The sequence below is a fragment of the Onychostruthus taczanowskii genome, unplaced genomic scaffold (assembly GCF_017590055.1).
Source record: "Onychostruthus taczanowskii isolate IOZ18803 unplaced genomic scaffold, ASM1759005v1 scaffold4, whole genome shotgun sequence".
Taxonomy (NCBI): domain Eukaryota; kingdom Metazoa; phylum Chordata; class Aves; order Passeriformes; family Passeridae; genus Onychostruthus; species Onychostruthus taczanowskii.
Window position 1 is genome coordinate 10939056 of NW_024501459.1, and position 23438 is coordinate 10962493.

At 38.2% G+C, this 23438-nt stretch overlaps 1 protein-coding gene across 4 annotated transcripts in view; it reads right to left on the reverse strand.

Annotated features, from left to right (window-relative positions):
- STAU2 (staufen double-stranded RNA binding protein 2) overlaps positions 1–23438 on the reverse strand; it is a 168636-nt gene that overhangs the window by 109739 nt on the left and 35459 nt on the right. For all 4 annotated transcript variants that reach the window (XM_041413048.1, XM_041413046.1, XM_041413047.1 and 1 more), the window contains 2 exons: positions 7740–7899; positions 4126–4233 (listed from right to left, as the gene is read on the reverse strand). In XM_041413048.1, coding sequence (XP_041268982.1) covers positions 4126–4233; positions 7740–7899 — 268 coding nt within the window. The remainder of the gene's footprint in view (positions 1–4125; positions 4234–7739; positions 7900–23438) is intronic.

The window sequence follows — 23438 nt, forward strand, 5'->3', positions numbered from 1 at the left end:
AAAAAATAACTTGGTTAAGAAATATAATTGCTGAGTTCCTAAAATATTAGTTTATATAAGTTTTCTCATATTTATATAAATGCACACAAATATATATATATATGAGAGAAAGAATGTTAATACAAAACCAGATTATATTTTCATATACACAAAAACATATTTCTTAACATAAAACTAATGCATTCTGGTGTGGTTTTCATTTTTAAATTTTAAGTATGTGACACAAGGCAAATAATTGAGTGGAAAACATTAAAAACTGTATCTTTGTTAGTGTGTAAATGGAAAAAAGTCTGTGTTGTCAATGGAATGAACCCCATAGGATTCAGATGGGATCTGGATCAAGCTAAACATCCAAATATGGTAATTAAGCAAAAAAAATATTTACCTAACAACATTTTTCGTTAACCCCAGATTTCAGATCTTTTTACTCCATATGATATCAAACAGTTTTGCTATGAGCCTTGGGACAGAAAACACTAAAAAGAAATTCAACCTTTGCTATCTAAGAACACTATACACACTAGGACATTAAACTATTTCCTCAGTTGAAAGATACGACCTGTGGACCTAATCATGGCTAATTTAAAGCTGAGAATTTGATTAAGGGCGACAGTTCAATACACTTTTCTTTTTCTGTTCCATGGATTTAAAGAATAATTACAGCAAGAGAAAACACATGGGGCCAAAACACATCTAAGGTCACGTTACATCACGAATGATTTTGGCTCAACTTAATGAATCATGCTGACAAATGAAAAACAGAAGTATGATTACAGTGAAAGAGTAATCTGCTTTAATTATTAAAAAGATGCCAGGTAGAAAATTCAAAAGATTAGGACAAGATGAAATGGACATCAAACTCTCCCAAAACTAGAGGAGACAGAAATCAGATCAAAAAACCCATGTTATCTACATCTATGAATACCTGATTATTTATAAGATATTAAAATATCAATATATTTCCAGGAGCTTGTGCAGGCAGACACACCAGATTTTCCCAATTACAAAGGAAAAAAAAAAAAGACAATAGGAAGAGTCTGAATGTTGAAGTGTAAAGTTGCAGTGAGAAGGGTGACCATTCTGCAAAACCCAAATGAGAGTTACTCAGTAGTCATCCAAAGCTTTAAGCCCCAGGACAGCAGAAGCCTGCTAAGTATGAAACTTCCTGCTGAGAACTACTCCCTCAGAGTCTACAGTCTGGCCTGTCCCTGGTTCAAAATGCAGAATCTCTGACAATTCTCTGCAGAATCTTACTGTGATAAGAATGGGACATAAGAACACTTTCCAGCAAACACTGGACAGGGATGGAGGGGCAGAAAATTTGCCTGTTTAGGCATTCTGTGCCTTCACTCCTGATACTGAGAATGAAAAAACATTATTATATTTGCTATTTCTAAAGAAATAACACTGCAATACAAAGAAAAATATTGAAAATAAAATGGCAATCTGAAATACCCCAATGTGTTCTAATATCTGAAGCTGCTGACCTCAGTTATGTTTTCTAGGCTCATCTATTCCTTACTGAAAAATAAGGAATAAAAACGATATCTATTGAAACAAAACAAACAAACAAACAAACAAAAAAACCCAAAACAAAACAAAAAAACCCCAAAAAACATATCTATTGAAACAAAACAAACAAGCAAACAAACAAAAAAAACCCAAACCAAAACAAAACAAAAACCAAAAAAAAAAAACCAAAAAAACAAAACAAAAAAAAAACCACAAACAAACAAACAAAAAAAAAAAAAAAAAAAAAACCGAACAACAAAAAAGCAAAAAAGGCAAGATTTTAGCCTACTGTCAAGGCAGGAATAAGAAGTGAACTGACCATTCTCAGCTACTCTAACAATTCCTACAGCAATCACTTCTGTAGTCATCCTTAAAAACTGTTAATTGGGAACCCCACAAGTGCCTTAGAGCAGTTGCATTTTGACTTAAAAGTTGATGAATCAAAGTCAGCTAAGAATGTACAAGTGACAAGTATGGAGTAAAGATTGTTCCTTGTTACAAATGAATGCTTTTATTTAAGAAATTAATAGACAGAAAGTTTTGTTAAAATCATCCTAAAGTTCCTAGACAATCAAAACTACCCACATTACAAAACACAAACAGGACTGTTCGACTCTCATGCAATTCTGAGGACATGTTTACATAGAACTTAATATATATTTATAATCATTACTTTGTTGCATAACCCAGCACTGTTGGAACATTGGCTAAAGCTTTGTCAGATGAAGAAAAGGCAGATCATTTTATAGCTACCACACACAAAATAAAAGCTAGAAAAAGCTTTGATGCCTGCCTGGAATAACACAAGACCATTAGTGAATAAAATCCTATTAGAAACATCAGATCCTGGGGATTATCCATAATTGCTTAGCAGTTTTATTGAAAAGTAAGCCAGAACCAAGTTCAATCAAAACTCCATTTGAGAATGTCACCTATATTTAGATTTAAAGGCAGGAAATAACACAAAACCTGTCAGGAGAGCAAAAAACTATCTTTTTTCAACGGTGCTAACATTCTTTGGCAAGTGACACATTAGATTTTTCCTTATGAAGTATTTCTGCCTTCACTCTCTCCTTACCAAATGCTCTGTCTTGAATAAGCTCAAACAGGAGTGAAGAAGACATTCAAAGCACTACCCCTCTTTTCTTTACAGCTTCCAAGCTCCTCTGTGACCAGTGACCATACATCTCCTTACATTTTAGTGCATTGATTGGTATGGAACTATTCCAAATATTTTTAAATGTTTAAGGTAGAAATTAATGTTTGAAAATTGAGACATTGATTATGAGCTTTTTGAAACACAAGCATGTGTTTCCATTATATCTGCTCTTAGCTAAGAGTTGGGTGATTGACATGTAATGGCAAACTGATACACCAACAGCCCCAGACATCCCAGTTTTATCCTCTAGATTTTACATTCTCTTAATGTTCTAATTAGTCCATATCACATAGACCACATATATGAAGCAACTATGCCTTCGCTATACCAAGGAATTCCTTAGTCATGAATAATATTCTTTCCCTTTCTTACCTACCTTCTGAGAGATTTCTCAGATTTCTAAGATCCAAATAGCTTATTTGATGTTGACCAATTCAGGGACATGGGCCAAACATGTCAGTAAACTGCATACAGCACACTGCAAGGCATGCCACAGCGCAGGGATTTTGATTCTTTTCACATACAAATACATGCCTATACTTTAACAGAAAAAGCACTGGAGAATATAACCATCACTAGTATAAGGATTATCCATGTCTTTCATGCAGACAGTTTAAATGTAAAATAAAATGCAGAAAAATAAAATAATAAAAGGCCACTTACATTAGCATTTTCTGCATTAAAAAAAAACAAAACAAAAAACAAAAAAAAAAGCAAAAAACAAAAAACAAAAAACAAAAAAAATCTTGAAAATCTGGTGTTTCCTACCACAACAATGTCAGATTTTTACACCAAGGTTTTGTGAGAACTTTCTCATCAGAAAAAAAATCCTGTTGGTATCACTCACTCTGCCATAGTTGCTTCATTGATAGCACTGGAGCTTTTCCAAATGCTTTTTATTACTTCAGGTAAACAAAGATGTCAGAAGTGGGTTCATAGATAAAATCATACACAACAAACAAAGAAACTCGTGAAAGCTAAAGTAGAAATAGATAAGTGAAACAGAATCAGAGTGGAAGATACTCATGACTTTCTGAAGACAGCACACTGAAGGTGAAATGTTTCAATTGGAACTTTTCTAGTGTATGAATGCCAACAGTTAAAGCAAAGACTTTGGCCAACTCTTTTGAAGATTGTTTCAAATCAGATTGAGTGTGGCTACAGATTCTAATGCCACAGCTCTGTACAGAAAATGGTTTAACTATCTTTCTGCCATCCAAGTGTTTGCAATCAAATATTAGATCTCCAAAAGTTCTGAAAGAGTATCTGTTTTACCAGTAAAAAGTCATTGTCTTAGACTCTGATACATTGACAATGTTTTTGTATAATTTCCATAAATATGAAATTAATATTTTTCATATAGGACTATTATCAGTATTGAGTTTTAGTGCTACCTTTTTTAATACTTTCTTAGCAAGATAAATATGTAACACAGATAAAAATGTAACACATACCTCAAAAGTGACAGGTATATTGCGCTTCAAAGCAATTTCAAACACTACGCTGATCTCAGATTTGTTTGCATCTTTATCTTCTTCTGATTCTTTTCCTGTTTCTCCATTCTGAAAATGATGCATACATAATCATACTACAATTCTTAGAAGATCAACAAAATATAATATCCTTCTCGCCCTCCATTTCTCAAAGACTTTTGAAGTCTCCTGTCAGGCTGTAAATCAGCATTTGCACGTCCATCTCAGCACCCCATTATCAGACATCTCCTGACTGAAGCCATATATATTGTGCTTATGCTTCATAACAAAGGAACACATACATCATAATTTAGAAATTAATTATAAACAGCAAAATAATGTCTATGGATCTTAGTCTTATAAATGACATGGATAACAATTGTCTCAGTACACACTTGTGTCAAACATGAGGATCAAACAGAGCCTTTGACCCGTTTCTCAGGCTCTCTGTGGGTACCCCTTCTAAGCAAGGAGGAAATCTGTGCTTGCTGGAAAGTACAGAAGACTGCACTTGTCTCAGAAGAAATTCAGTCAATCACCCCCACACTCTGACTGGGTCACCAGGTTACAGGTGTCCTCAGCAGGTCCAGCTGGTTAATGGCCCCTCCATCAACTTCCCTCTGGGAGTTATGACCAGTGTGAAAATGTAGTGACAGAGAACAGCTTGCTCAACACTGAACATTATTTATTTATCCATAGGAACATAACAAACAGAGAGGCAAAGAGATAAAAAAACAGAAGGCACATGAAACATTATTCTGCCTAAAATTCAGCTTTGCTTTACTCTTCAGGTAAAACTAAATTTTCTCACCCAACCATTAGCACAGGGATCAGTCACAGTTTTGCCTTTTGCAACTACTGCTTTTAGTGTTTGTCTCCCAGGCCACATTTCCTTAGTTCTCAGAAACTTCACTTCCAGCTATTTTCAAACTGCAAAGCTCTGAAATACTTCAAACTGGGATCTCTCAACAGCCATGTAACCTTGGCCAGGCTCCTAATTTTTTATTAGTGGAGGTAAACATCAAAGACACTTGGGCTGAATTAGGTGGATTCCTGCAGAGCTCCCATCTTACATAACTAAGTCTGATCTAAATCTTCAGTCACCAGCATAGCTACAAAATCCAGATACCACAGTTCTAAAACAACATTAAAAAAGCACTAGGTTCTTCACATTACAATGAAATTGATCCATCTTTTATCTACCTTTTTAAACTCTTAATATATTAATCTTTAAGATAACACAGGGCCAAAAATCCAGCACTCAGCTGCAGCATGCAGACAAAGAACACCTTTTGTCTCATAAAATTGCCGCAAAATTTTTATTCTGAAAAAATCCATTTACATGCCTGATATTGATCTGGAGCTAAATACAAACCAAAATATTATAAACTTTATAGAACCTTCAGAAAAAAAAACCAGGTGCTGTGCAAAACAATAACAAGGGTAGTCAATGAAATTACGTAGGACCTCTAGCTCATTTCATATAATGAAATTAAAGTACCACTGAAATCAAGAATATGGATCATTAGTTACAGGACAAGCAGAGCATTGATTAGTTTCACTGAGAAAGATTAGCAGAGTTAAAAGGACAATATTTAAAAGTAAAAAAAAAAAATGGGGATATAGAGAATGGGATGCTACTATTCTGTAAAAAACCTTAGTGAGAATATTACTTGATACTGTATTCAATTAAGTTTGTGCTTTATAAAGGACACAGATAATCTAAAAAGCAGACCAAAAAAAAGCGCAGAGAACAAACTACTGATTAGAAAAAACAACTTTGCACTGAGACACTATGAAAACAATCAGTTCTACCAAAAAAATTCAAAAATACTTAAGAATAATCTCTAAATATATATGTGGGAGAGATTTTTGATATCTGTTGGCTACATTCAGCAAACATAAGAAAATGAAGCTAAATGAATTCTAAAATAAATACCTCAAAAATTGTCTTTGAAATGGAGAATAATCAAACACTGGCATAATTTACATAAAATGATATAATGCCCACTGGACTGTCAGCAAGCCTTCATGTCAAAAATGTTTAGGTTTTCTAGCCGTACTCTAGTTTAACCAGATATGTATAGTCTAAACTAGAAATCATAGTTAAATTTTCATGATCAATACAACACATCTGTCCAGAAAATCCCTCATTGTCCCTTCTGCCCCTACAATGTAACTCCCTGCATATTTTTTCCACCAAACATAGTAGAGAACCTAACTGTGAGTGGAGAAAAGGGAGAATCAAGGTTCAGACATTAGTACTGAGCAATAAAGTTTCAAGCCTTAGGAAGATAAAATATGTTCAGGAGTGTCTCAGACACTTTGGATTTAAATTTGATCCTCATTCCCACAACTGACACTTTAATTGTAAGGCCTTTCTTAGCCTCACATCTATGAGATAGTAGAGGTGCTTTGGCAGACACACAATAGCTCTTTGTGAAAGCACATTCACCAGCAGCCCTGCCCTGTTGGCTGATTGCTTGTTGCTTCTGCTCACCTTATGTTCTTCTACACATTTGCCCAATTAGGTCTTAAGATGGCAATACTCCTTTTCAGTGGTTTAATATGGATAGAAGATTTTATCCTTTATTAAGCTTTTCTAATAAAAGGAAAAAATGATAGCTTGAAATGGAAGAAGAATATACAGAAGGCTGCATTAAGGATGGCCATGAAGGCCAAAAGATTGACCTACGTAAGTAACTACTGTGCTATATTCCATGGATCCCATTCCAGTCAAGTTCACTGAGTTACTAATGGGATTACTAGAGGGGTACCAGCAGGTCTCTCCTTGCTCCCTCAGGTGCACACTGTCAGGGAGTAGGGAAGAGGCTCAATCTCATAATGGAATTGAGGCCAGCCAGAGTGTGTACTGGCTCTGATCCATGCCCAATGTTTGAGGAGCAATGAATCAATCATCTTCCACAGATAACCAAGCTGGCCAGTTTTGCTGAAGGAAAAAGAGTTTTAGTAAGACGGACCATGTCCCATGGTGAAAGCACACCCCACCACTGCATGGTGTCCTGTGCGCACTTCTCATGGGCAGCAGCAGGGAGGAGCCTGAACCTTGGCACCATGAAGCCCTTAAACTCCATTTCAACCAGTCTCCAGTTCTCTGGAGAGCTACACTCAGCTCTACACAGTGTACTCCCTCCATCATGATCTCAGCAGTGTTACCTCCAGCATTCTCCAGCCACCTACAGCTCTAACCCATGAAGTGACAGAGGTGCTGTTCATGACTAATCTACAACCAGTGCCCCTTAATCTCAGCATAACCAAGCCACAGAGATTTATTTGACTGAGGATTCAGTTTAGTCTCCTGCAAACACACACCTGCTGTTGAGAACCCTACAGTATCCCAAGTGGTCTTCAGCTGCTCCCAGATGTTTTGCAAATACTTGGCTTCTTTGACTGGGAAATGTTATTATATTTTTGCTTTCAATTTAGAAAGATTACTCTGAGAATAATTCTTCTTCTTTACTGGTTTTAAAATATGACACAACATTTTAATTTTTAAGCAGCAATATATGCTACTTAAAGACATAGCAGTGAAAAAGCAAGGTATTTAAAAAAAAAAAGTTTCCTGAAGCACAGACCTGAGGTAATTTTTCTGGAATAGGCTCATTCTGAAGAGCTTGAAGGGCCTTCATTGCAGCATTATGTCTAGCAGCTTGACGAGTCTTTCCTTCACCAAAAAACTCACTGTTGCCAACAGTTAACTGGACATAGAAAATTTTAGGCACTGGGCAGTGATACCTGGAAGGAAGTCATGAAAAGAAAACAACAATACAAGTTAGGAATTTCACCCATCCATTTTATGTAAAATAGAGTAGCATTCAGGAATAAAACATTATCTTTTCTCCCAGAATAAGACCCAGTACTCAAATACATGGACTGTTCCTCAGCAAGGCAGTTGGTAACTCTGACAGCAGCTCCTGTGTGCAAACCAGCTCTTCACTTCCATTTGTGGAGCTCTGCAATGAGCTCTACTATTTATCAGCCCAACAGCCTAGCTCTGCTCTTCTCTTGGTTTGAATCTTGAGAAGATGAAACCTAAGGAAAATCAAAAACTCCAGTGGAAGCCCTGCCTGGGAGACAACTCCTGTCCCACAGACAAGTGGCATGGAGGAAGAAGGATTGTGAGGTTGTTCATATGAAACTTGTCATCATAGCTCAGCTCTAAGGAACAACAAAGTCAAATGACAGAGAATACACCTAGCAGAAATAGACCCTCACTTGACTTGTTCATATTTTACAGCAATGTAAGAAAGCCCAGGATTCCAGGATTCCAAAAGCATGGACAAAAGCAAGGTCCATCACAACAAAACTAGATTGACTCAACCTAGATTCAAGCAAACCGAGTATTATATTATCCTTATTCCTCTTAAAGGATCCTTTTTAAAGTGTGCTCTCTCCACTTTCATCCATGGACATGGATGGCAACCTTTTAATATTACAACTTTCTGAATTTTTGTTAATAAATGTAACCCAGTCATTTCAACTGTAAAACAAAATAAAAAGTTCACCAGAGAGCAGCGCACTTCAGAACCAGACAAGTGTGAAAACTACTCTGGCCTCAATGTCCCTAAACTTTGTGCCTAATTCTAAAACTACATTTATATGGTAAGAACCAAGCATAACACTGGCTCCAATATGCCTCTGGCTATAGGGCCTTGGAGGAGTGAGCTCAGTTGCCTTTATGACATGCAAAAAGTGGGCATTTACTTTGCTTTCTTGTTTACAGTTTAACACACTTATCAAGAATTATTAAGGCCAGGAAATGCTTTTGCTTATGTAATATTTTCATAAAATTATGTAACAACTCCTGCTGGAAAGGCTTCTGGAGGTTATCTGTTCCAAAGCAGCAGAACATGGTCAACACCTGAAGTTACACTGTCCTGTTCAGGTCTTGTCTTGTATTGTGGATGTCTCCAAGATTCCACATCTCTGGATGACCTGTTCCAGTGTCGGACCACACTTTCTGGAAAACTATTACAAAGCTCCTACATGCCTAATGGAATTCAAACACTTGGCACTGATATTGTTGCAGATTTGCAGATGAAGCAGAAATCTTCCTCCCAATGCCAAAAATTACCAGCTTCCTGATCTTGCCATCACAGGACTCCTAGTTTCCCAGCCCAATTAGCACTGACTCTCCCTGCTTCTCCTTTGGTATGGCTGGGAATTCATGCTCTTGTACTTGCAGGGTCTTAGAGAAGATCCAAGTGATCTCTTACTCATTTGATCATCAAGTGATGTCAGCAATTTGTTGACATCTTCCTGCATTTTCTTTACTTGGTAACACAAATCCTCTGACAGGGACACCTCCTGCAGACAAGACCACTATCTCTACAGCCTAGCTAGAGCTCTGGAGCTATCTCTGACTCAAGGTCTCTGATGTAACAGGAGAGCTGCTCCAGATGGTGCTAGGAACTGTGCCAGGTAGTACATCACCAGCACTGCTGAGCACAACCCCATCCTCAGCAGAGTTTCCAACTCCCTTCTGCATTTTCTGCTGTGCCTGCTGGCTGTCTCTGGGAGCGGGGCTCTGCACCCTGCACTTACATGTGCTCTTCCCCAGTACCTGCTGAGAGGGTGCTTGACCCTCTCTAATCAGATGACTGGAAGGAAAGTTCAATGCAGCTTTTGACCAGGAGCAGCTGACAAAGCTTACTGGCAGCTGCTAGAGCTTGCCAGAAGCCACAGCCTCCTGTAGTTCTCTTTTCCCTGAAGCAACAGGTACTCTCAAGTTCCTTGAGGAGTTCCAGGAATCTTCCCAGCATCCCAGAAGATGCAGAACTGGAAATGGCTGCATGTGTTGGCTGCTGCTTAGCACAAGACAAGCTGTGCCATGCAAAAGCAGTAGGCACCTTGATAGCATGTCCCACCTCATTACTTCACAATCCTCTTTAAACAGAAAAAAATGAGGTAGTGCTGTTAGGAACTACCTAGATTTAGGGAAAATACAATATCCATCAGAAGTTCCTGTTTTCTGTTGAGTTACTAGACCTACCTTTCTCCCCACTGCCTGCAAAGGAAGAAAGCACATGAACATAATCCACTTTATAAACTCAAATCCCACAACAAGCCTTCTCTTTTTCCCTCTCCCCTCCCCACCTTTTCTTTTAAAGAGTGTTTAGGGAGCTATTTATGTGATAATAAGGAAAAATGATATTCAGCCTGTGGCTCTAGAGCCTCATGCAGCTCTTTGGCATCGCCAGAATGATTAGGCTTTTACATGGTTTTGATTAAATTTTTCTTGCTCTCCTTGGCCTCAAGCAGAGTTGTAACACAGCACTGATAATATGAGCATTGCCAGGAAAGTGCAAAGGAACACCTGAAATCCTCAGAAAATGAACAAAATCTGTGAGGTTACTGGCTTCTCTACAACAAGGAACATGTCAAAGGAAACAACATCCTCCACTTTTTAGTGGTGAGGACAGAGACTGTATTAACAAAAGCCTCAAAAGTAATCACAGTATTACAGTCTGAAAGAACAGTGTGACAATTAAACTGAGTTTTAATAATGAATGATTCTGCATCCTGAAGATGCACACTCATGTAACAAACGAGCCCATGTAAAGGCAAAATGCTCTATCTGCTACTGATCATTAACAAACCTTCCTCGTATACTACATATGAGTTATCAGAAAGGGCTGAAAGCATTAGCAATCTTCGGAATATTTATACAGAATTTAGTGACTATCCTGCAATAATGCATCAGCACAATATTTTCCATCATAAGATCTACTCATCAGCTCAGTCCTCTGTCCTCTGTTCTATTCCTCAGTCCTCTGTCACTCTGTTCAGCCACAGGATTTCGAATGCCTCACATATGGACTGCCTAAGTCTCTAAAAGTTTTTAAATTATCTTCATTTAGAAAATATGCATCTTTCTGCATTCTACATGGCAGCTACAAATGCTAGGATTTTCCTTGGAGAAAATTATTTTGTAAGAGATTTTCAGATGATACTGGCACACTCCTCAGAACATAAGCTGACCAACAGAGCCAAATGACAGAAGGAGACTGTCCTCTAGTAAGACTAGAGGACAACAAAACTGCATGTGAAATTATACATTCAGCTGGAAGAAAACAAAGCGTGATAACGGATAATACACAATCAGTCACATATAACCTGTAAAAACAAGCTCATTTTCATCTGGCTCTTCTGGACATTTGAGATTCTTAAAAAGATCCTTCAAATAACAGGTCTGGAAAGCAGGTTCATTTTATTCCCTTTAAGTTCACAGCATCAGAAATCTACTTTTTAGCTAATGCCACTAGAACAGTCAACCTGAAAAAGGATATTTGCTCTATGAATGTGACCTTGGATGTCAAGTTTCAGCAATGAGTAAATATTTACAACTAGTTATAAACCCCTAAAAATAGGGGTTCATAACAGAAATGCTGACAGACCTCAACTAAGTTGGTGTGAGTGGGCGCCACTATAATTAAATAAATCACCAAGGTCTGCTGACAATTAGAAAACTCATTTTGGTTTGCCACAGAGACAAACAAAAATTCTGTTCATTATAATTTTACTGGAATATGATGTCATAACATGTAAGCATACTGAAACAATCTGCTGCTTTTCTAGCCAAAATATTAATTGCATACTAAGGAGCCCTTGGGGCCTCTTCCTTTTTGGCCATCAAATCCACACACACAAAGACAAATAAAGTATTAGTACATACACTATGTGTTCATACTGCATTTCCTGCATTTCCACAGATTCCTCAATGGCATAGATGTTTTTGATAAATATTGTTACTTTCTTCTTAGAAAAGGAAAAAATGCAAGTGCAAGATGCAGCTCACAGAAACCAGGAAGTTTATTTAGATTTAGCCTCATGCTAAAACGTTAATGAAGTTTTCTCTAAATTCTAATAGTCAACATATTCTTAAACTAAGTAAAAAAGAACAAACAAACTCAATTACTTTTCCACTGCACACGTGTTATAAGAAGTATTACCCTATTCTCATTCCATAATGCAAAGTGAAGAGGAACTGGGACCATATTTCAGTGGCCAAGGTAAAGGCCACTAAAATATGAGCTACAACACAGAATGGGAAAGTCATTCTTCAGATGCCAGCTCTGCTGAAAGGGTCATTCTCTGCACTTTTTCTATCTGGCTCCTTTTTCATATGAAGTCAATCAAGCTGGCAGCCCTGCTGGCACTGTTTAATCAGGAAAATGCTGTGAGCTTTGTGAGTGGAGAGATAGAGAGCCACAGACCATGCAGGGGAATAGGAAAGAGCATTTGCTGTGAACAACTTTTTCTCTGTAACATTTGAAATTTCTCTAGGGGAGCAAGTTGCTTCGTGCAGCTGTTCTCTGGCTATATCCTATTTTCCTAAGCAGTCCATTAGCCACGTGCATTTCTTACAGATGTGAGTTCTCTGGTTTGAAGAAGGAAACATCCAGTATAGTCACTTTTGTCTCCACACAGTGAACCTTCTGGTTCTTTCAGCAGATCCACAACAACACCTGGGAACAAAGAGGCTCTCTTTTCCAAGTACTCCTTCTGAGAGCTACAGTCCATTATTCTTGAACTGTGTCTACTACAGACTAGGCTGCCTGATCAAGCAGAGCTTATAGATGAAACTTGTTGCTCCAGTTCCAGGAAGGATTTTTCTCACAGGCTCTTGTCCTGCTGGGGGACTTTAACCACCCTGACATCTGCTGGGAAAGTAGCAGGGTGAGCTGTAGGCAATCCAGGAGACTCCTGGAATGCATGGAGGATAACTTCTTAACCAGCTTGATTAATCAGAGAACTTAGGGTGAAAAAGAGAATATATCACCTCTAGAAGGAGGAGCTGGTAACTTGGGAGGACTATAAGGATGTTGTAAGGTCATCTAGGGAGAAAATTAGAAGGGCCAAAGCCCAACTAGAACATTATTTAGCCACTATAGTTTAAGACAACAAAAAAAGTTTCTAAGAATACATTGGCAGCAAAATGAAGGTCTTCATCATTTGTTTAATGCAGAGAGTAGTGACAGGGGATGAGGAAAAGGCAGAGATACCTAATGCTTTTCTTGCCTCAGTCTTTAATATCAAGACCAGCTGTTCTCAGAATACCCAGGTCCCAGCTAGAAGTTGGTGATCAGGAGCTGAGTGAAGCCCCCGTAAATGAGGAGGAGATGGTTAGTGAACTGATATGCTAATTAAACTCTCACAAGACTATGGGTCCATGATGGGGTAGATGGGATCTACCCCAGAGTAATGTAGGAACTGGTAAAAGAACTTGCCAAACCATTCCCAATAATCTAAAAGCAGTTCTGGTCAACAGATGAAGATCCAGCTGACTGGAAAGTAGCAAATGTAACATTGATCTACAAGAAGGGTTGGAAGGACGATCTGGGGAACAACAGGCTTGTCAGCCTGACCTCAGTTGCAGGCAAGGTTATGAAAGACATCATCCAGGGTGACATTGCATACCACATGCAAGACAACGAGAGCATCAAGCCCAGCCAAAATGGATTTAGAAAAGGAAAGCCCTGCTTGGCCAGCCTGATCTCCTTCTGTGACAAAGTGACTCACCCTAGTACATGAAAGGCTGTGGATGTCATCTACCCAGACTTCAGTAAAGCCTGTAACACTATTTCCCCCATCATCCTCCTAGAAAAACTGTCTGCTTGCAGCATAAAACCTGGCCAGATGGCTGGGCTCAGAGAGTTGTAGTGAATGGAACTAAATCCACTTGGCAACCAGTTACTAGTGGTGTTCTCCAAGGCACAGTTTTGGGGCTGGTCCTGTTTAATGTCTGTGTAATCTCTTTACTGATGATCTGGATGTAGCAATTGAATGCAGTACATTTGCCAATGACACCAAGTTGGGTGTGGCTCTGCTGGAGGGTAGAAAGGCTCTGCAGAGAGACCTGCACAGACAATCAGTGGGCTGAGGATGACTGCATGAGGTTCACTAAGGCAAAGTGCTGAGTCCTGCACTCACAACTCCTCCATGCAGCACTACAGGCTGGAGAAGGAGCTGTTCAACAGAAAGAGACTTGGCAGTGCTGGCTGACAGCCAGCTGAATATAAGCCAGCAGAATGTCCAGGTGGCCAAGAAGGCCAATGGCATCTGTACCAATAGTGTGACCAGCAGGATTAGGGAACCCCCCTGTACTCAGCATTGGTGAGGCCATACCCCAAGTACTGTGTTCAGTTTAGGGTCCCTCAGCTTGAGGAGCTGGAGCATGTCCAGTGAAGCACAACAAGGCTCATGAAAGGTCTAGAAAATGTGTCTTATGAGGAACAGCCGTGGGAGCTGGGTTTGTTTAGACTCAAGAAGAGGAAATGGCTTTAAGCTGAGACAGGGGCAATTGGGATTGGATATTAGAAAAAAAATTGTCATGATCAGGGTGGTGAGGTATTGGAATAGGTTGCCAAGGGAGGTGGTGGAGTGACCATTCCCGGAGGTTTTTAAGTGGCACTGAATGTTGTGGTTTAGTGGTATAAGAGTGGTAGCGCTGCATTGATATTGTACTCGATGATCTTAAAGGCTTCTTCCAACCTTGATGATTCTACTTTATGATTCCTGAATCAAGTAATAGACAGCCCTGCCAGAGGGGATGTGATACTGGATCTGTTGGTCACCAGTGCAAGCAAGCTAATCAGGGACATAAAGACTGGAGGCAGCCTGGGCTACTGTGACCAGTGAAGTCACTACTTGGTGTAGTTCCAGTCCTGAAAGATATGGGTCAGGTGAAGAGTAAACTTAGGCTCCTGAATCTTAGGAAAGCAAACTTCCGTATCTTCAAGGAGATAGTCAATAGTGCCCCATGTGAGACTGCCCTCAAGGACAAGAGAGCAGAACAGAGCTGGCAGATCTTTATCTTCCATGGAGCACAAGAGCTAGCAATTCCCAGGAGCCAGAAATTGGTCAAGAAAAACAAGAGATCTGTATGGCTGAGTAGGGAACTGATAGTCAAACTAAAGGGAAAGAAGCAAATGCAGAGGCATGGAAACAAGGACAGGTAATCTGGAAAGAGTATAGAGATGAAGCACAGTCGTGTAGGGGTGGGGTGAGGAGGACCAAAGTGAAGTTGGAACTGAACCTGGCAAGGGATGTAAAGAATAACAAGAGGGGCATCTACAAGTATGTTAACCAGAAAATGAAGGTCAAAGAAAGTGCTCCCTCCTGAAAAACAGTGCTGGAAAACTGGTAACAACAAGTGAAGAGAAGGCTGAGGTACTCAACAACTTTTTTTGCCAGTCTTCAATGGCAACCTCTCTCACACCACCAAAGTCCCTATTGTAAGTAAAGGTCAGATTCATGACCACCTGAGGAACCTGAATATAAACAAGTTTCTGGGACCTGATGGGCTGCAATACAGTCCTGAGGGGAATAAGTGGATTTAGTCGCCAGGGCACTCTCCACAACATCCCGCTCTCTAAACTGAATAAGAAAGTGTTTGGACAGTGCAGCATGAATGTAGCAGTTAGTGTCTCAGTCCTGATGGACATCAGTGACAAGTGGTGTCCCCCAAGGATCTGTATTGGGACTAGTGTTATTTAATATTTACATTAATAACATAGACAAAGGGATCAAGTGCACCCTCAGCCAATTCGCACGTGACACCAAGCTGAGTGGGGAGGTTGTCACACCTGAGGGATGGGATGCCATCCAGAGGGACCTGGACAAGCTCAAGAAATGGGCCCATGGGACTCTCATGTGATTTAACAACAGCAAGTGCAAAGTGCTGCACCTGGGTCGAGGTGACCCCTGTTATCAGCACAGGCTGGGAGATGAACAGATTGAGAGCAGCTCTGCCGAGAAGGACTTGGAGGTGCTGGTGTATTAGAGGCTGGACATGAGCGAGAAATTCTTTACTGTGAGGGTGGTGACGCACTGGAACAGGTTGCATGGAGCAACCTGATCTAGTGGAAGGTGTTCCTGCCAATGGCACAGAGTTGGAACAAGATGATCTTTGAGATCCCTTCCAACCTAAACCATTCTGTGATTCTATGATGAATTAGTCTGGCTATTCTCTTCTAGCTTACTTTCACATCCTCCAAAAACATTTTTAACGTAAAATGAGCAAGGCACACACTATCTATCAGTTTTAGCCACAGACATCCCTTATTTGAATGCTGACCTCCTCCCAGATACCTAGAAGAGAATTAAAAGAAGAAAATTCATGTATACTTGTCCCAGATTATTCTTAATTTGAAAGATGATGTTAAATTATAAATCAAATTTTAAAATTTTAAATGAATTTAATTAATTCTGAATGATTCAGTATTTTTCTCTATTTAATATTTGCTATGGTCATTTATGAAACCAATTTTGACCTAGTTATAGAAAATCCCTAAGCAAAAGAATGTTTAAGTGACTATGTAAGAATTGAAAAGAAAACCATGTGATGGAAACACATTAACAGAAAGACATTCAAAAGCATCTGTCCATTTTTTAATAAAATTGTCAGAAAACATAACAAAGATGCTTCCCATTTTAAAACACAGAAACGCCTTCTCTATTTCAAATGCAAGAATGCAAGAAAATCCCACATTAAGCAGTCAAGATCCATGAGTTGTAGGCAACTGCATAATGTAATCCTCCTTATCTGTTAAGGCCTATTAGAAAACAAGTGAGATTACTTGCTTCTGCTGGGAGGATGATCTAGAAGCTGAGTTGATACTAGGAATCTCTTACTGTTCACCTTGGCTATACTTTTATATACATTATTTTGTTTTGTGTCAATACTGTCTTGTAACTTATATTGCTTATTTATTTTTCTATTTTTTACCCTCCAAGATGAGCTTTCCTACTCCCTATCAGCCTTTGCTTTGAAAGGGAACAAATTAAAGTATTTCAGAACTTTTCTGTATAAAAGACTACCCACTTGATAATCCTTCACAGTCCTTCCCCACACTTGCTCCTGCTGTGAAATACAAAAGCCAAGAATGATAGACAACATACCAATAAAAGTCTAACAGTGTTCTGTATAATAGGAATATTTATGTATCTATGCCAGAAATATCTTGCTCAACACATCTTAAAAATCACATTTGCCTCTCCACTAATTCAACCACATTAGTTCTTCTCAGATTATCTTGCAAATAATAATATAACACTTCTGCTCTGTAGTTTTCAACTGAATAACCCTCAGGTGACAACAATTAGTACTACTAGTGCCTCTGTTATTAATCTTACATTTTGGACTGGAAAGTCCAGTCTTGTTGCATTGCTAATGCATCAGTCCTCTCTATCAGCCAAGTCTTCCTGTCTATCTTGACCTTCCTGTGTATCAATGATGCCTTCTACATCTCATGAACATTTTCCTACGTCTTGTGCAAACATCTTTAACAAAAATAACTTAAAAGGTTGATTCTAAAACTGGAAGAACTGTACTTAATAATCTTCCTCCTAGCTTAACTTTTAATACTGCTGATTATTTTTCCTTTCCTTTCCCACCCTGCATTTCTTACACAAATCCCCTTCTCCTTCAGTTTAATGAAAACATTATCCTTATCTAATGCTATAAAATGCTTAACTGAATCCCACAAATATAAGATTCACTTTACTCTCTTTACCTAAAAAATGAGTTGGCACATAACATGTAAGGTTAACACATTAGTCATACACAATCTACCTTTAATACACAATAATTTCGTGTTGAGTTTTATACCTTTCTGTCTGTCTTTATTTATACTTTCTTTTAAACTTTGTTATGAGTCTGGGAATTTTTCATGAAACTAATGATAATTCCCTTTCCTATTTTTTTTTCTTTTCCTGAGCTAGAGGCTATATAGTTCCTTCAAGCAGTATGAGTAACTTAGTAAAAAAAAAAAAAAAAAAAAAAAAAGAAATTACTCATATTTCCACGATCACAATATCGAAACATTCCTGAGTGAAAAACAAGAGGGAGGAGGATTCAGTTCAACATAACATTAACTAATCTGGAATCTTCCCAGCAGAATTTGTGATGACAAGACAATAATATTGCCACATCACCATTTCTCCGAATTCCAAGTTGCTCAATAGATATTTGACTGAAATAAATATTTCAATATTTACTCTCTGCATTTATCACTCCTTTGTTTACCATATATAGCAAATATGTACAACAAGAAGTAAAAAAATAAAACTATTCCCCATTACAAGTATTTAGAAGAAACCAACAGAAAGCTACAGACATTTTAAGTATAGGACTTTGAACTGTCATGGATTAAGCTGACAAGTAATAGAGCAAACATACTGAACTAGCTATGGAGCTCTACTTTCAGAGTAATCTCAAGTCTCTGCTTCCAGTTTTATTGCCCTCTCTCCTTCAATTGAAACCCTTGAAGTTAAGACGAAGCACTTGTCAAAGTTCCAGAAGAGTCTCAAAACCAGCCCAAGTCCTCACTCTTAAAGAGAAACTAGTGCAAGAGATATGTAAGGAGAAAAAAAAAAAGGCTAAGAAGAAATAATGGGGGAAAATCCAGGGGGAAAATGATCATGAGGAAAACCTCCCAAAGTACTGTATACTGAAGACTAAGGTAGAAAAAACAAGTGAAAATCAACAGAATCAATAAGAGAAAAGGGAACAAAATTTTAGGATCCTCTGAAGAAGTATTTTTACCTATCAACTGAATAACTAAGTAATGAGAATAGTCTACAAAATATCGACTTATTCTTGACTATAAAAATAGCATAAATAATATAGGAACATAACAAGAATACTGCCTCCAGAGATAAAGACCTTGGAAAATGTCAAGTGGACAGTGCTGAAATGGAGTTTGGGGCTGGGAGAAGGAAAAGATAAATACCAGAAAAAAGAAAATATTCTTTTCCCTGACACAAAACCAAGTACAATAAGAATAAAAGGGAAAAACATAATGAAGATGTGATGTACACTGTATACTTTAGAGGTTATAGCAGACATCCAGAAGACAAACATCTCATACTCTTATCTACTTCAGCCCATAAAATTTCCCATGAACTGTATTACTCACTAATCTTTACAAGCATGCAGAGTGGTTACTAAGAATGCTGTCCAAATGGTCATTACAGTAAAAGAACATAAACAATGCTGCATATCTGACTACAGAATCATTTTCTTTTTACATAAGAAACTCATGTCAAAAAAAAACCCAGTCATGTCACTTGCCAGCCTAGACACTAAGTAAATGAGGGAATGAAGTATCTCACTTATTTAATTTTATCATACACTTATGCCAGTAATGTAATACTAATAAAAGTGTTACTAGTAAAAACATCTCAGGGCTAAGAGTTCATAGGAATTAATTAACCTGAAAGTCCACAGAGGAAGAAGGCCCAAGAAAACCCACAGAGTGATTCTCACCATCCAACTTAAATTCAAATAACTATTGTGTACTGTTCTACATTCTTTTACCACTTTGAGGAATGTAAATATACAGGAATTAAATTGCATTATCATGAGTAAGAAATTTAACCTCTCATTTTAATATTGGAAATTGAAGGATTGAAAGTAAGAACAAGCTGAAAAAGCACACTTAATTCTGATTTACTAAGCCACCCCTCAGCACATGAGTGCAGTTAATTGAGGATGCACGCTCCCCTACCTTGCTAGTTATCAGCTCTGCAACCTCTAAAAATGGCCATGCATGGCCAGCTAAAGCTTCTGTCCAGAAATCTTCTCTGTTCCATCAGACTTGCAAAGAAAAGAAATGTGAGAGAGAGCTTGGTCAATTGCAAAGCAAGAGAATTAAATGTTGCCCTGCACATCATATCAGAATGCTGACAAAAAAGTGGATGGCCTTATGAAGGAAGATTTATCTACACCTGGAGGGGGAAAGGAAGGTGTCTGTTAATCAACCATAGAGTAGATTGTAAAGGGCCAAAGGTCAGAAAGCAAAAATTACTGGTGAAGCCTTTCAGTGTTTTGATTCCTTCCAACTGAACAGCATAAAAAGTGCAGATTCCTAGGGAAGCAGATATAATATCCTTTAATATTCTTTTTCAATTATTTAGTATTCTTTTTCAATCTTTAATGGATTTACACCAGTGACTGACAAGTAACTAGCAAGTTACTGCTAATAAAAATGCATAGATAATGCAATAAGACTGCCACAGTAGTGGTCACCAAAGCACAATGACTAATCTCAGTTGGTCCAGTGAATAAAATTTAGTACTGAATATTAACAAAGAAAAAAAAAGAAGTAGATCACGTTAGATCACATTAGTACACTAAAATGCAAGGTTGCAGACTTTCTAAAAGGTAGGAATCATAAGAAATGTTTATAAAATGGGTTGGAATTGTATTGTAGAGAACAGGGACTCAAAAGAAGTCTTGAAGGACAGAGATACCAAGGACTGTTAAAATGGAATAATAGAATTATTTAGGTTGGAAAAGACCTCTAAGAAAATTGATTTCAACCATTAACCCAGCACTAACAAGTACACCACTAAACCATTTCTTTAAGTGCCACATTTACGTGTCTCTTAAATCCCTCCTGTAGTGGTGACTGAAGCACTTCCCTGGACAGCCTGTTCCATGGCTTGACAACTCTTTTTGTAAAGAAATTCTTCATAATATGTGAAATGATTTTTACAATGTTTGGCTTAGTTAAACAAGGTCAACATAGAGATTACTGAAGTGAACAAAGGCTCTGCTGCTGATGTCCACCTCCTTAAGAATTCTCATTTCTGTTTCCCTGACACAAGTGTCAGACTTGAATCTAAATCAATAAGGTGATTAGACTCCACATTCTCCTCTGTTGTGGAACAGAACCTCAAAGCTAAATTTTGTGCTGGTTTTTGTCCAGAGATTATTTCCCTTTTAATCACAACACTGAGGGATTCAGCCCATTTTAGTAAAACATATAAGCCAAACAAATTATGGTGACAAAGTACCTGATGAGCACCTGTGAGTGCACCTATCCTTTCTGTGACAGTAAAAACCAACTTAAACTGGCATTCTTCTTTAAAATATCCTATAAAGACAAGGAGATCTTTGGAAGATCCTGTGAATTGGCCTTTCAGAAAATATGTTAACTGTACTTTTCCACACAGAACACAGAAGCACCCACCAAAATCAATATTATAGACAAGGTGTGAAGAGAAACTATAATACAGTGATTGCTGGTGAAAAGTTCTGCCTTCAGACTGCATATATTCTGTTACAAAAGAATCTTTAAAAACTTTCTTCAGAATATTTAATACTTCCTGATTCTGTGGCAGAACTTCCATTTCAAAAGTGACAAAGACCTTGTAGGGATAGAGTACAATTCCAGTCAGATCTTATAAGCTGTTAAAAAATTAGCCACTAACCTTTCTGCTTGCTTCCCTCAGGAAAATTATGGCAACCTCTCAAAGTAAAGTTTGAGCTCTAACAGCAGTTCACCTCTGTCATTACCAAAACAAGCAGGCAAAGGAAAAATAACATATTTACTGGTAACCATTATTCAGGTTCTGGACACAGCAGAAAAGCCATAAGAAGAAAGGAGGCCACACAAGCTTGTTTCCCTTGAACCCACTATCTCACAGGTGTCCCATCTGAAATACCCTTAGTTCAGCAGAAGTACAGGAAAAAGATAAGGGTGAATAAAAAGCTAACTGTGTGGAAAGAACAAACACACCCAAAATATTCCTGCTCCTGGAGAAGCATTCTGAATCAGTGCTTGTTTTCATACATACCAACAAGACTAGTCTTCTGTCCATATCCTGAAAGTAAAGCTGGCTGTGTTAAAGGCAGGGCTAGAGAAAGAACACCCAGTGAGTTGCAAAGCCAACAGACTGAAGCGATTCACAAGGTGCTGGGGCAGGCTGCTGGCTCTGAGGGTCTTTGGATCAGAAAGTTTACAGAAAGTCTCTCAAGTGGAAGGGCAGTGGTGAAAGATAGACATTAGGAAACCACAGATAAGGATTACATTTCACCTCTATGTTTTCAGCCTCTGTAAGAACATGGAAAATCATATCTGAAAGTTGGAAACACATCTGGAGCCAGATGCATTTCCTCCAGAGCAGAGAAAAATCTGAGGAAGTTAAAGACCCAAAGTAAAGAACACTGTCCACTGAAGAAGCTTCAGGAGAATTAGTCAAAACAAGCCAAGGACCACAGAAGGCAAGGGCAGTCCTCTTAACAAGAGAGCAAGAAAAAGATAGAAAAAATAGAGCAAGAAAGCAGGTGGTCTGGGAAGGTCACTATATCCTGAAAGGAAATGAATAAAAATACTAATTAAGAAAAGATTGAAGCATTAGGGATTAGGAGCTCCTCTACAAATAGGGCCAAGAGGTCACTGACAAAACTACTTCACCTTGAGCAGACTGCTTAGAATTCTGCAATACTGTAAAATGTCATGCCTGATGCATCCCATCTTAGGCACGAAGAGCGATGAAGCATCTAGATGGTCTACAATTAAGGCTAAAAAGATTTTAATGAGAGCAGGTAAATGCATTTTATTTGGAGAATGAAGAGACACTGTACTTGGAACACTAACCTCAAACCTTGCTCTCTATTCTGTCAACTTGATTTTTAGCCTACATAACATTATTTTAACAGCTGTCAGTGTAATACTGTAAATACACTTAAGAGTATATATGTTATTGATCCCTTGGAGGTTAAATGTACCCATTAATGCAGTGGATGGTAGTGACAGGATGCATTTGTCGGAAGGATTATATGCACACTGTGCCAGGACACGTCACCCAACACCATTTTGTGTGCATTGTGCAAATTCATGATAACAGGGTGAGGGGACTGCTGAAAAATCAATCTTGGACAGAATCTAGTGGAAACTGTAGATTCCATAGCAGAATCTGGGTTTTCTGATCCCAGACACTCTATGTATATTTAAGATTTAAAACATTGTAGAAATTAAACATTAGCTGTCAAAAATTTTACTGCAGGAATAAATATCCTCTGCCACTTAAGGAATCTTATTCTGTTTTAAGCCAACCATATAATCACTATTATCTAAACTGATAGCTACTGGCAATGGCAAAGCTCATCACCTGCAAGCTCCCTTGCCACTGTTCTTTTGGGAAAACTATCTTAACACAAACAGATGTTCTGCTGTTTTAAACCAACAGGAAATGGACTGACTTTCTCCCTTTTCCTTTCCTAGAAACAGATACTAGCAAAGAAAAATCTTAGCACAGCTGTACTCAACACTTTTCTTGTAACAATATGTCTGTGTGGGAGGCAGGCAACTAGTGGGAACAAACAGGCCAGGGGAAGTGAAATGTAGCATGCAGAAGATGAACACAAAGAATTAATTTGAAAGTCTGTGACTGGATTAGTACACCATAATGCCAATAGCAGGCGAAATAAAAGGGTGATGTACAAGACTTCACTTTAAGATATGATGTGAATCCTATCTCAG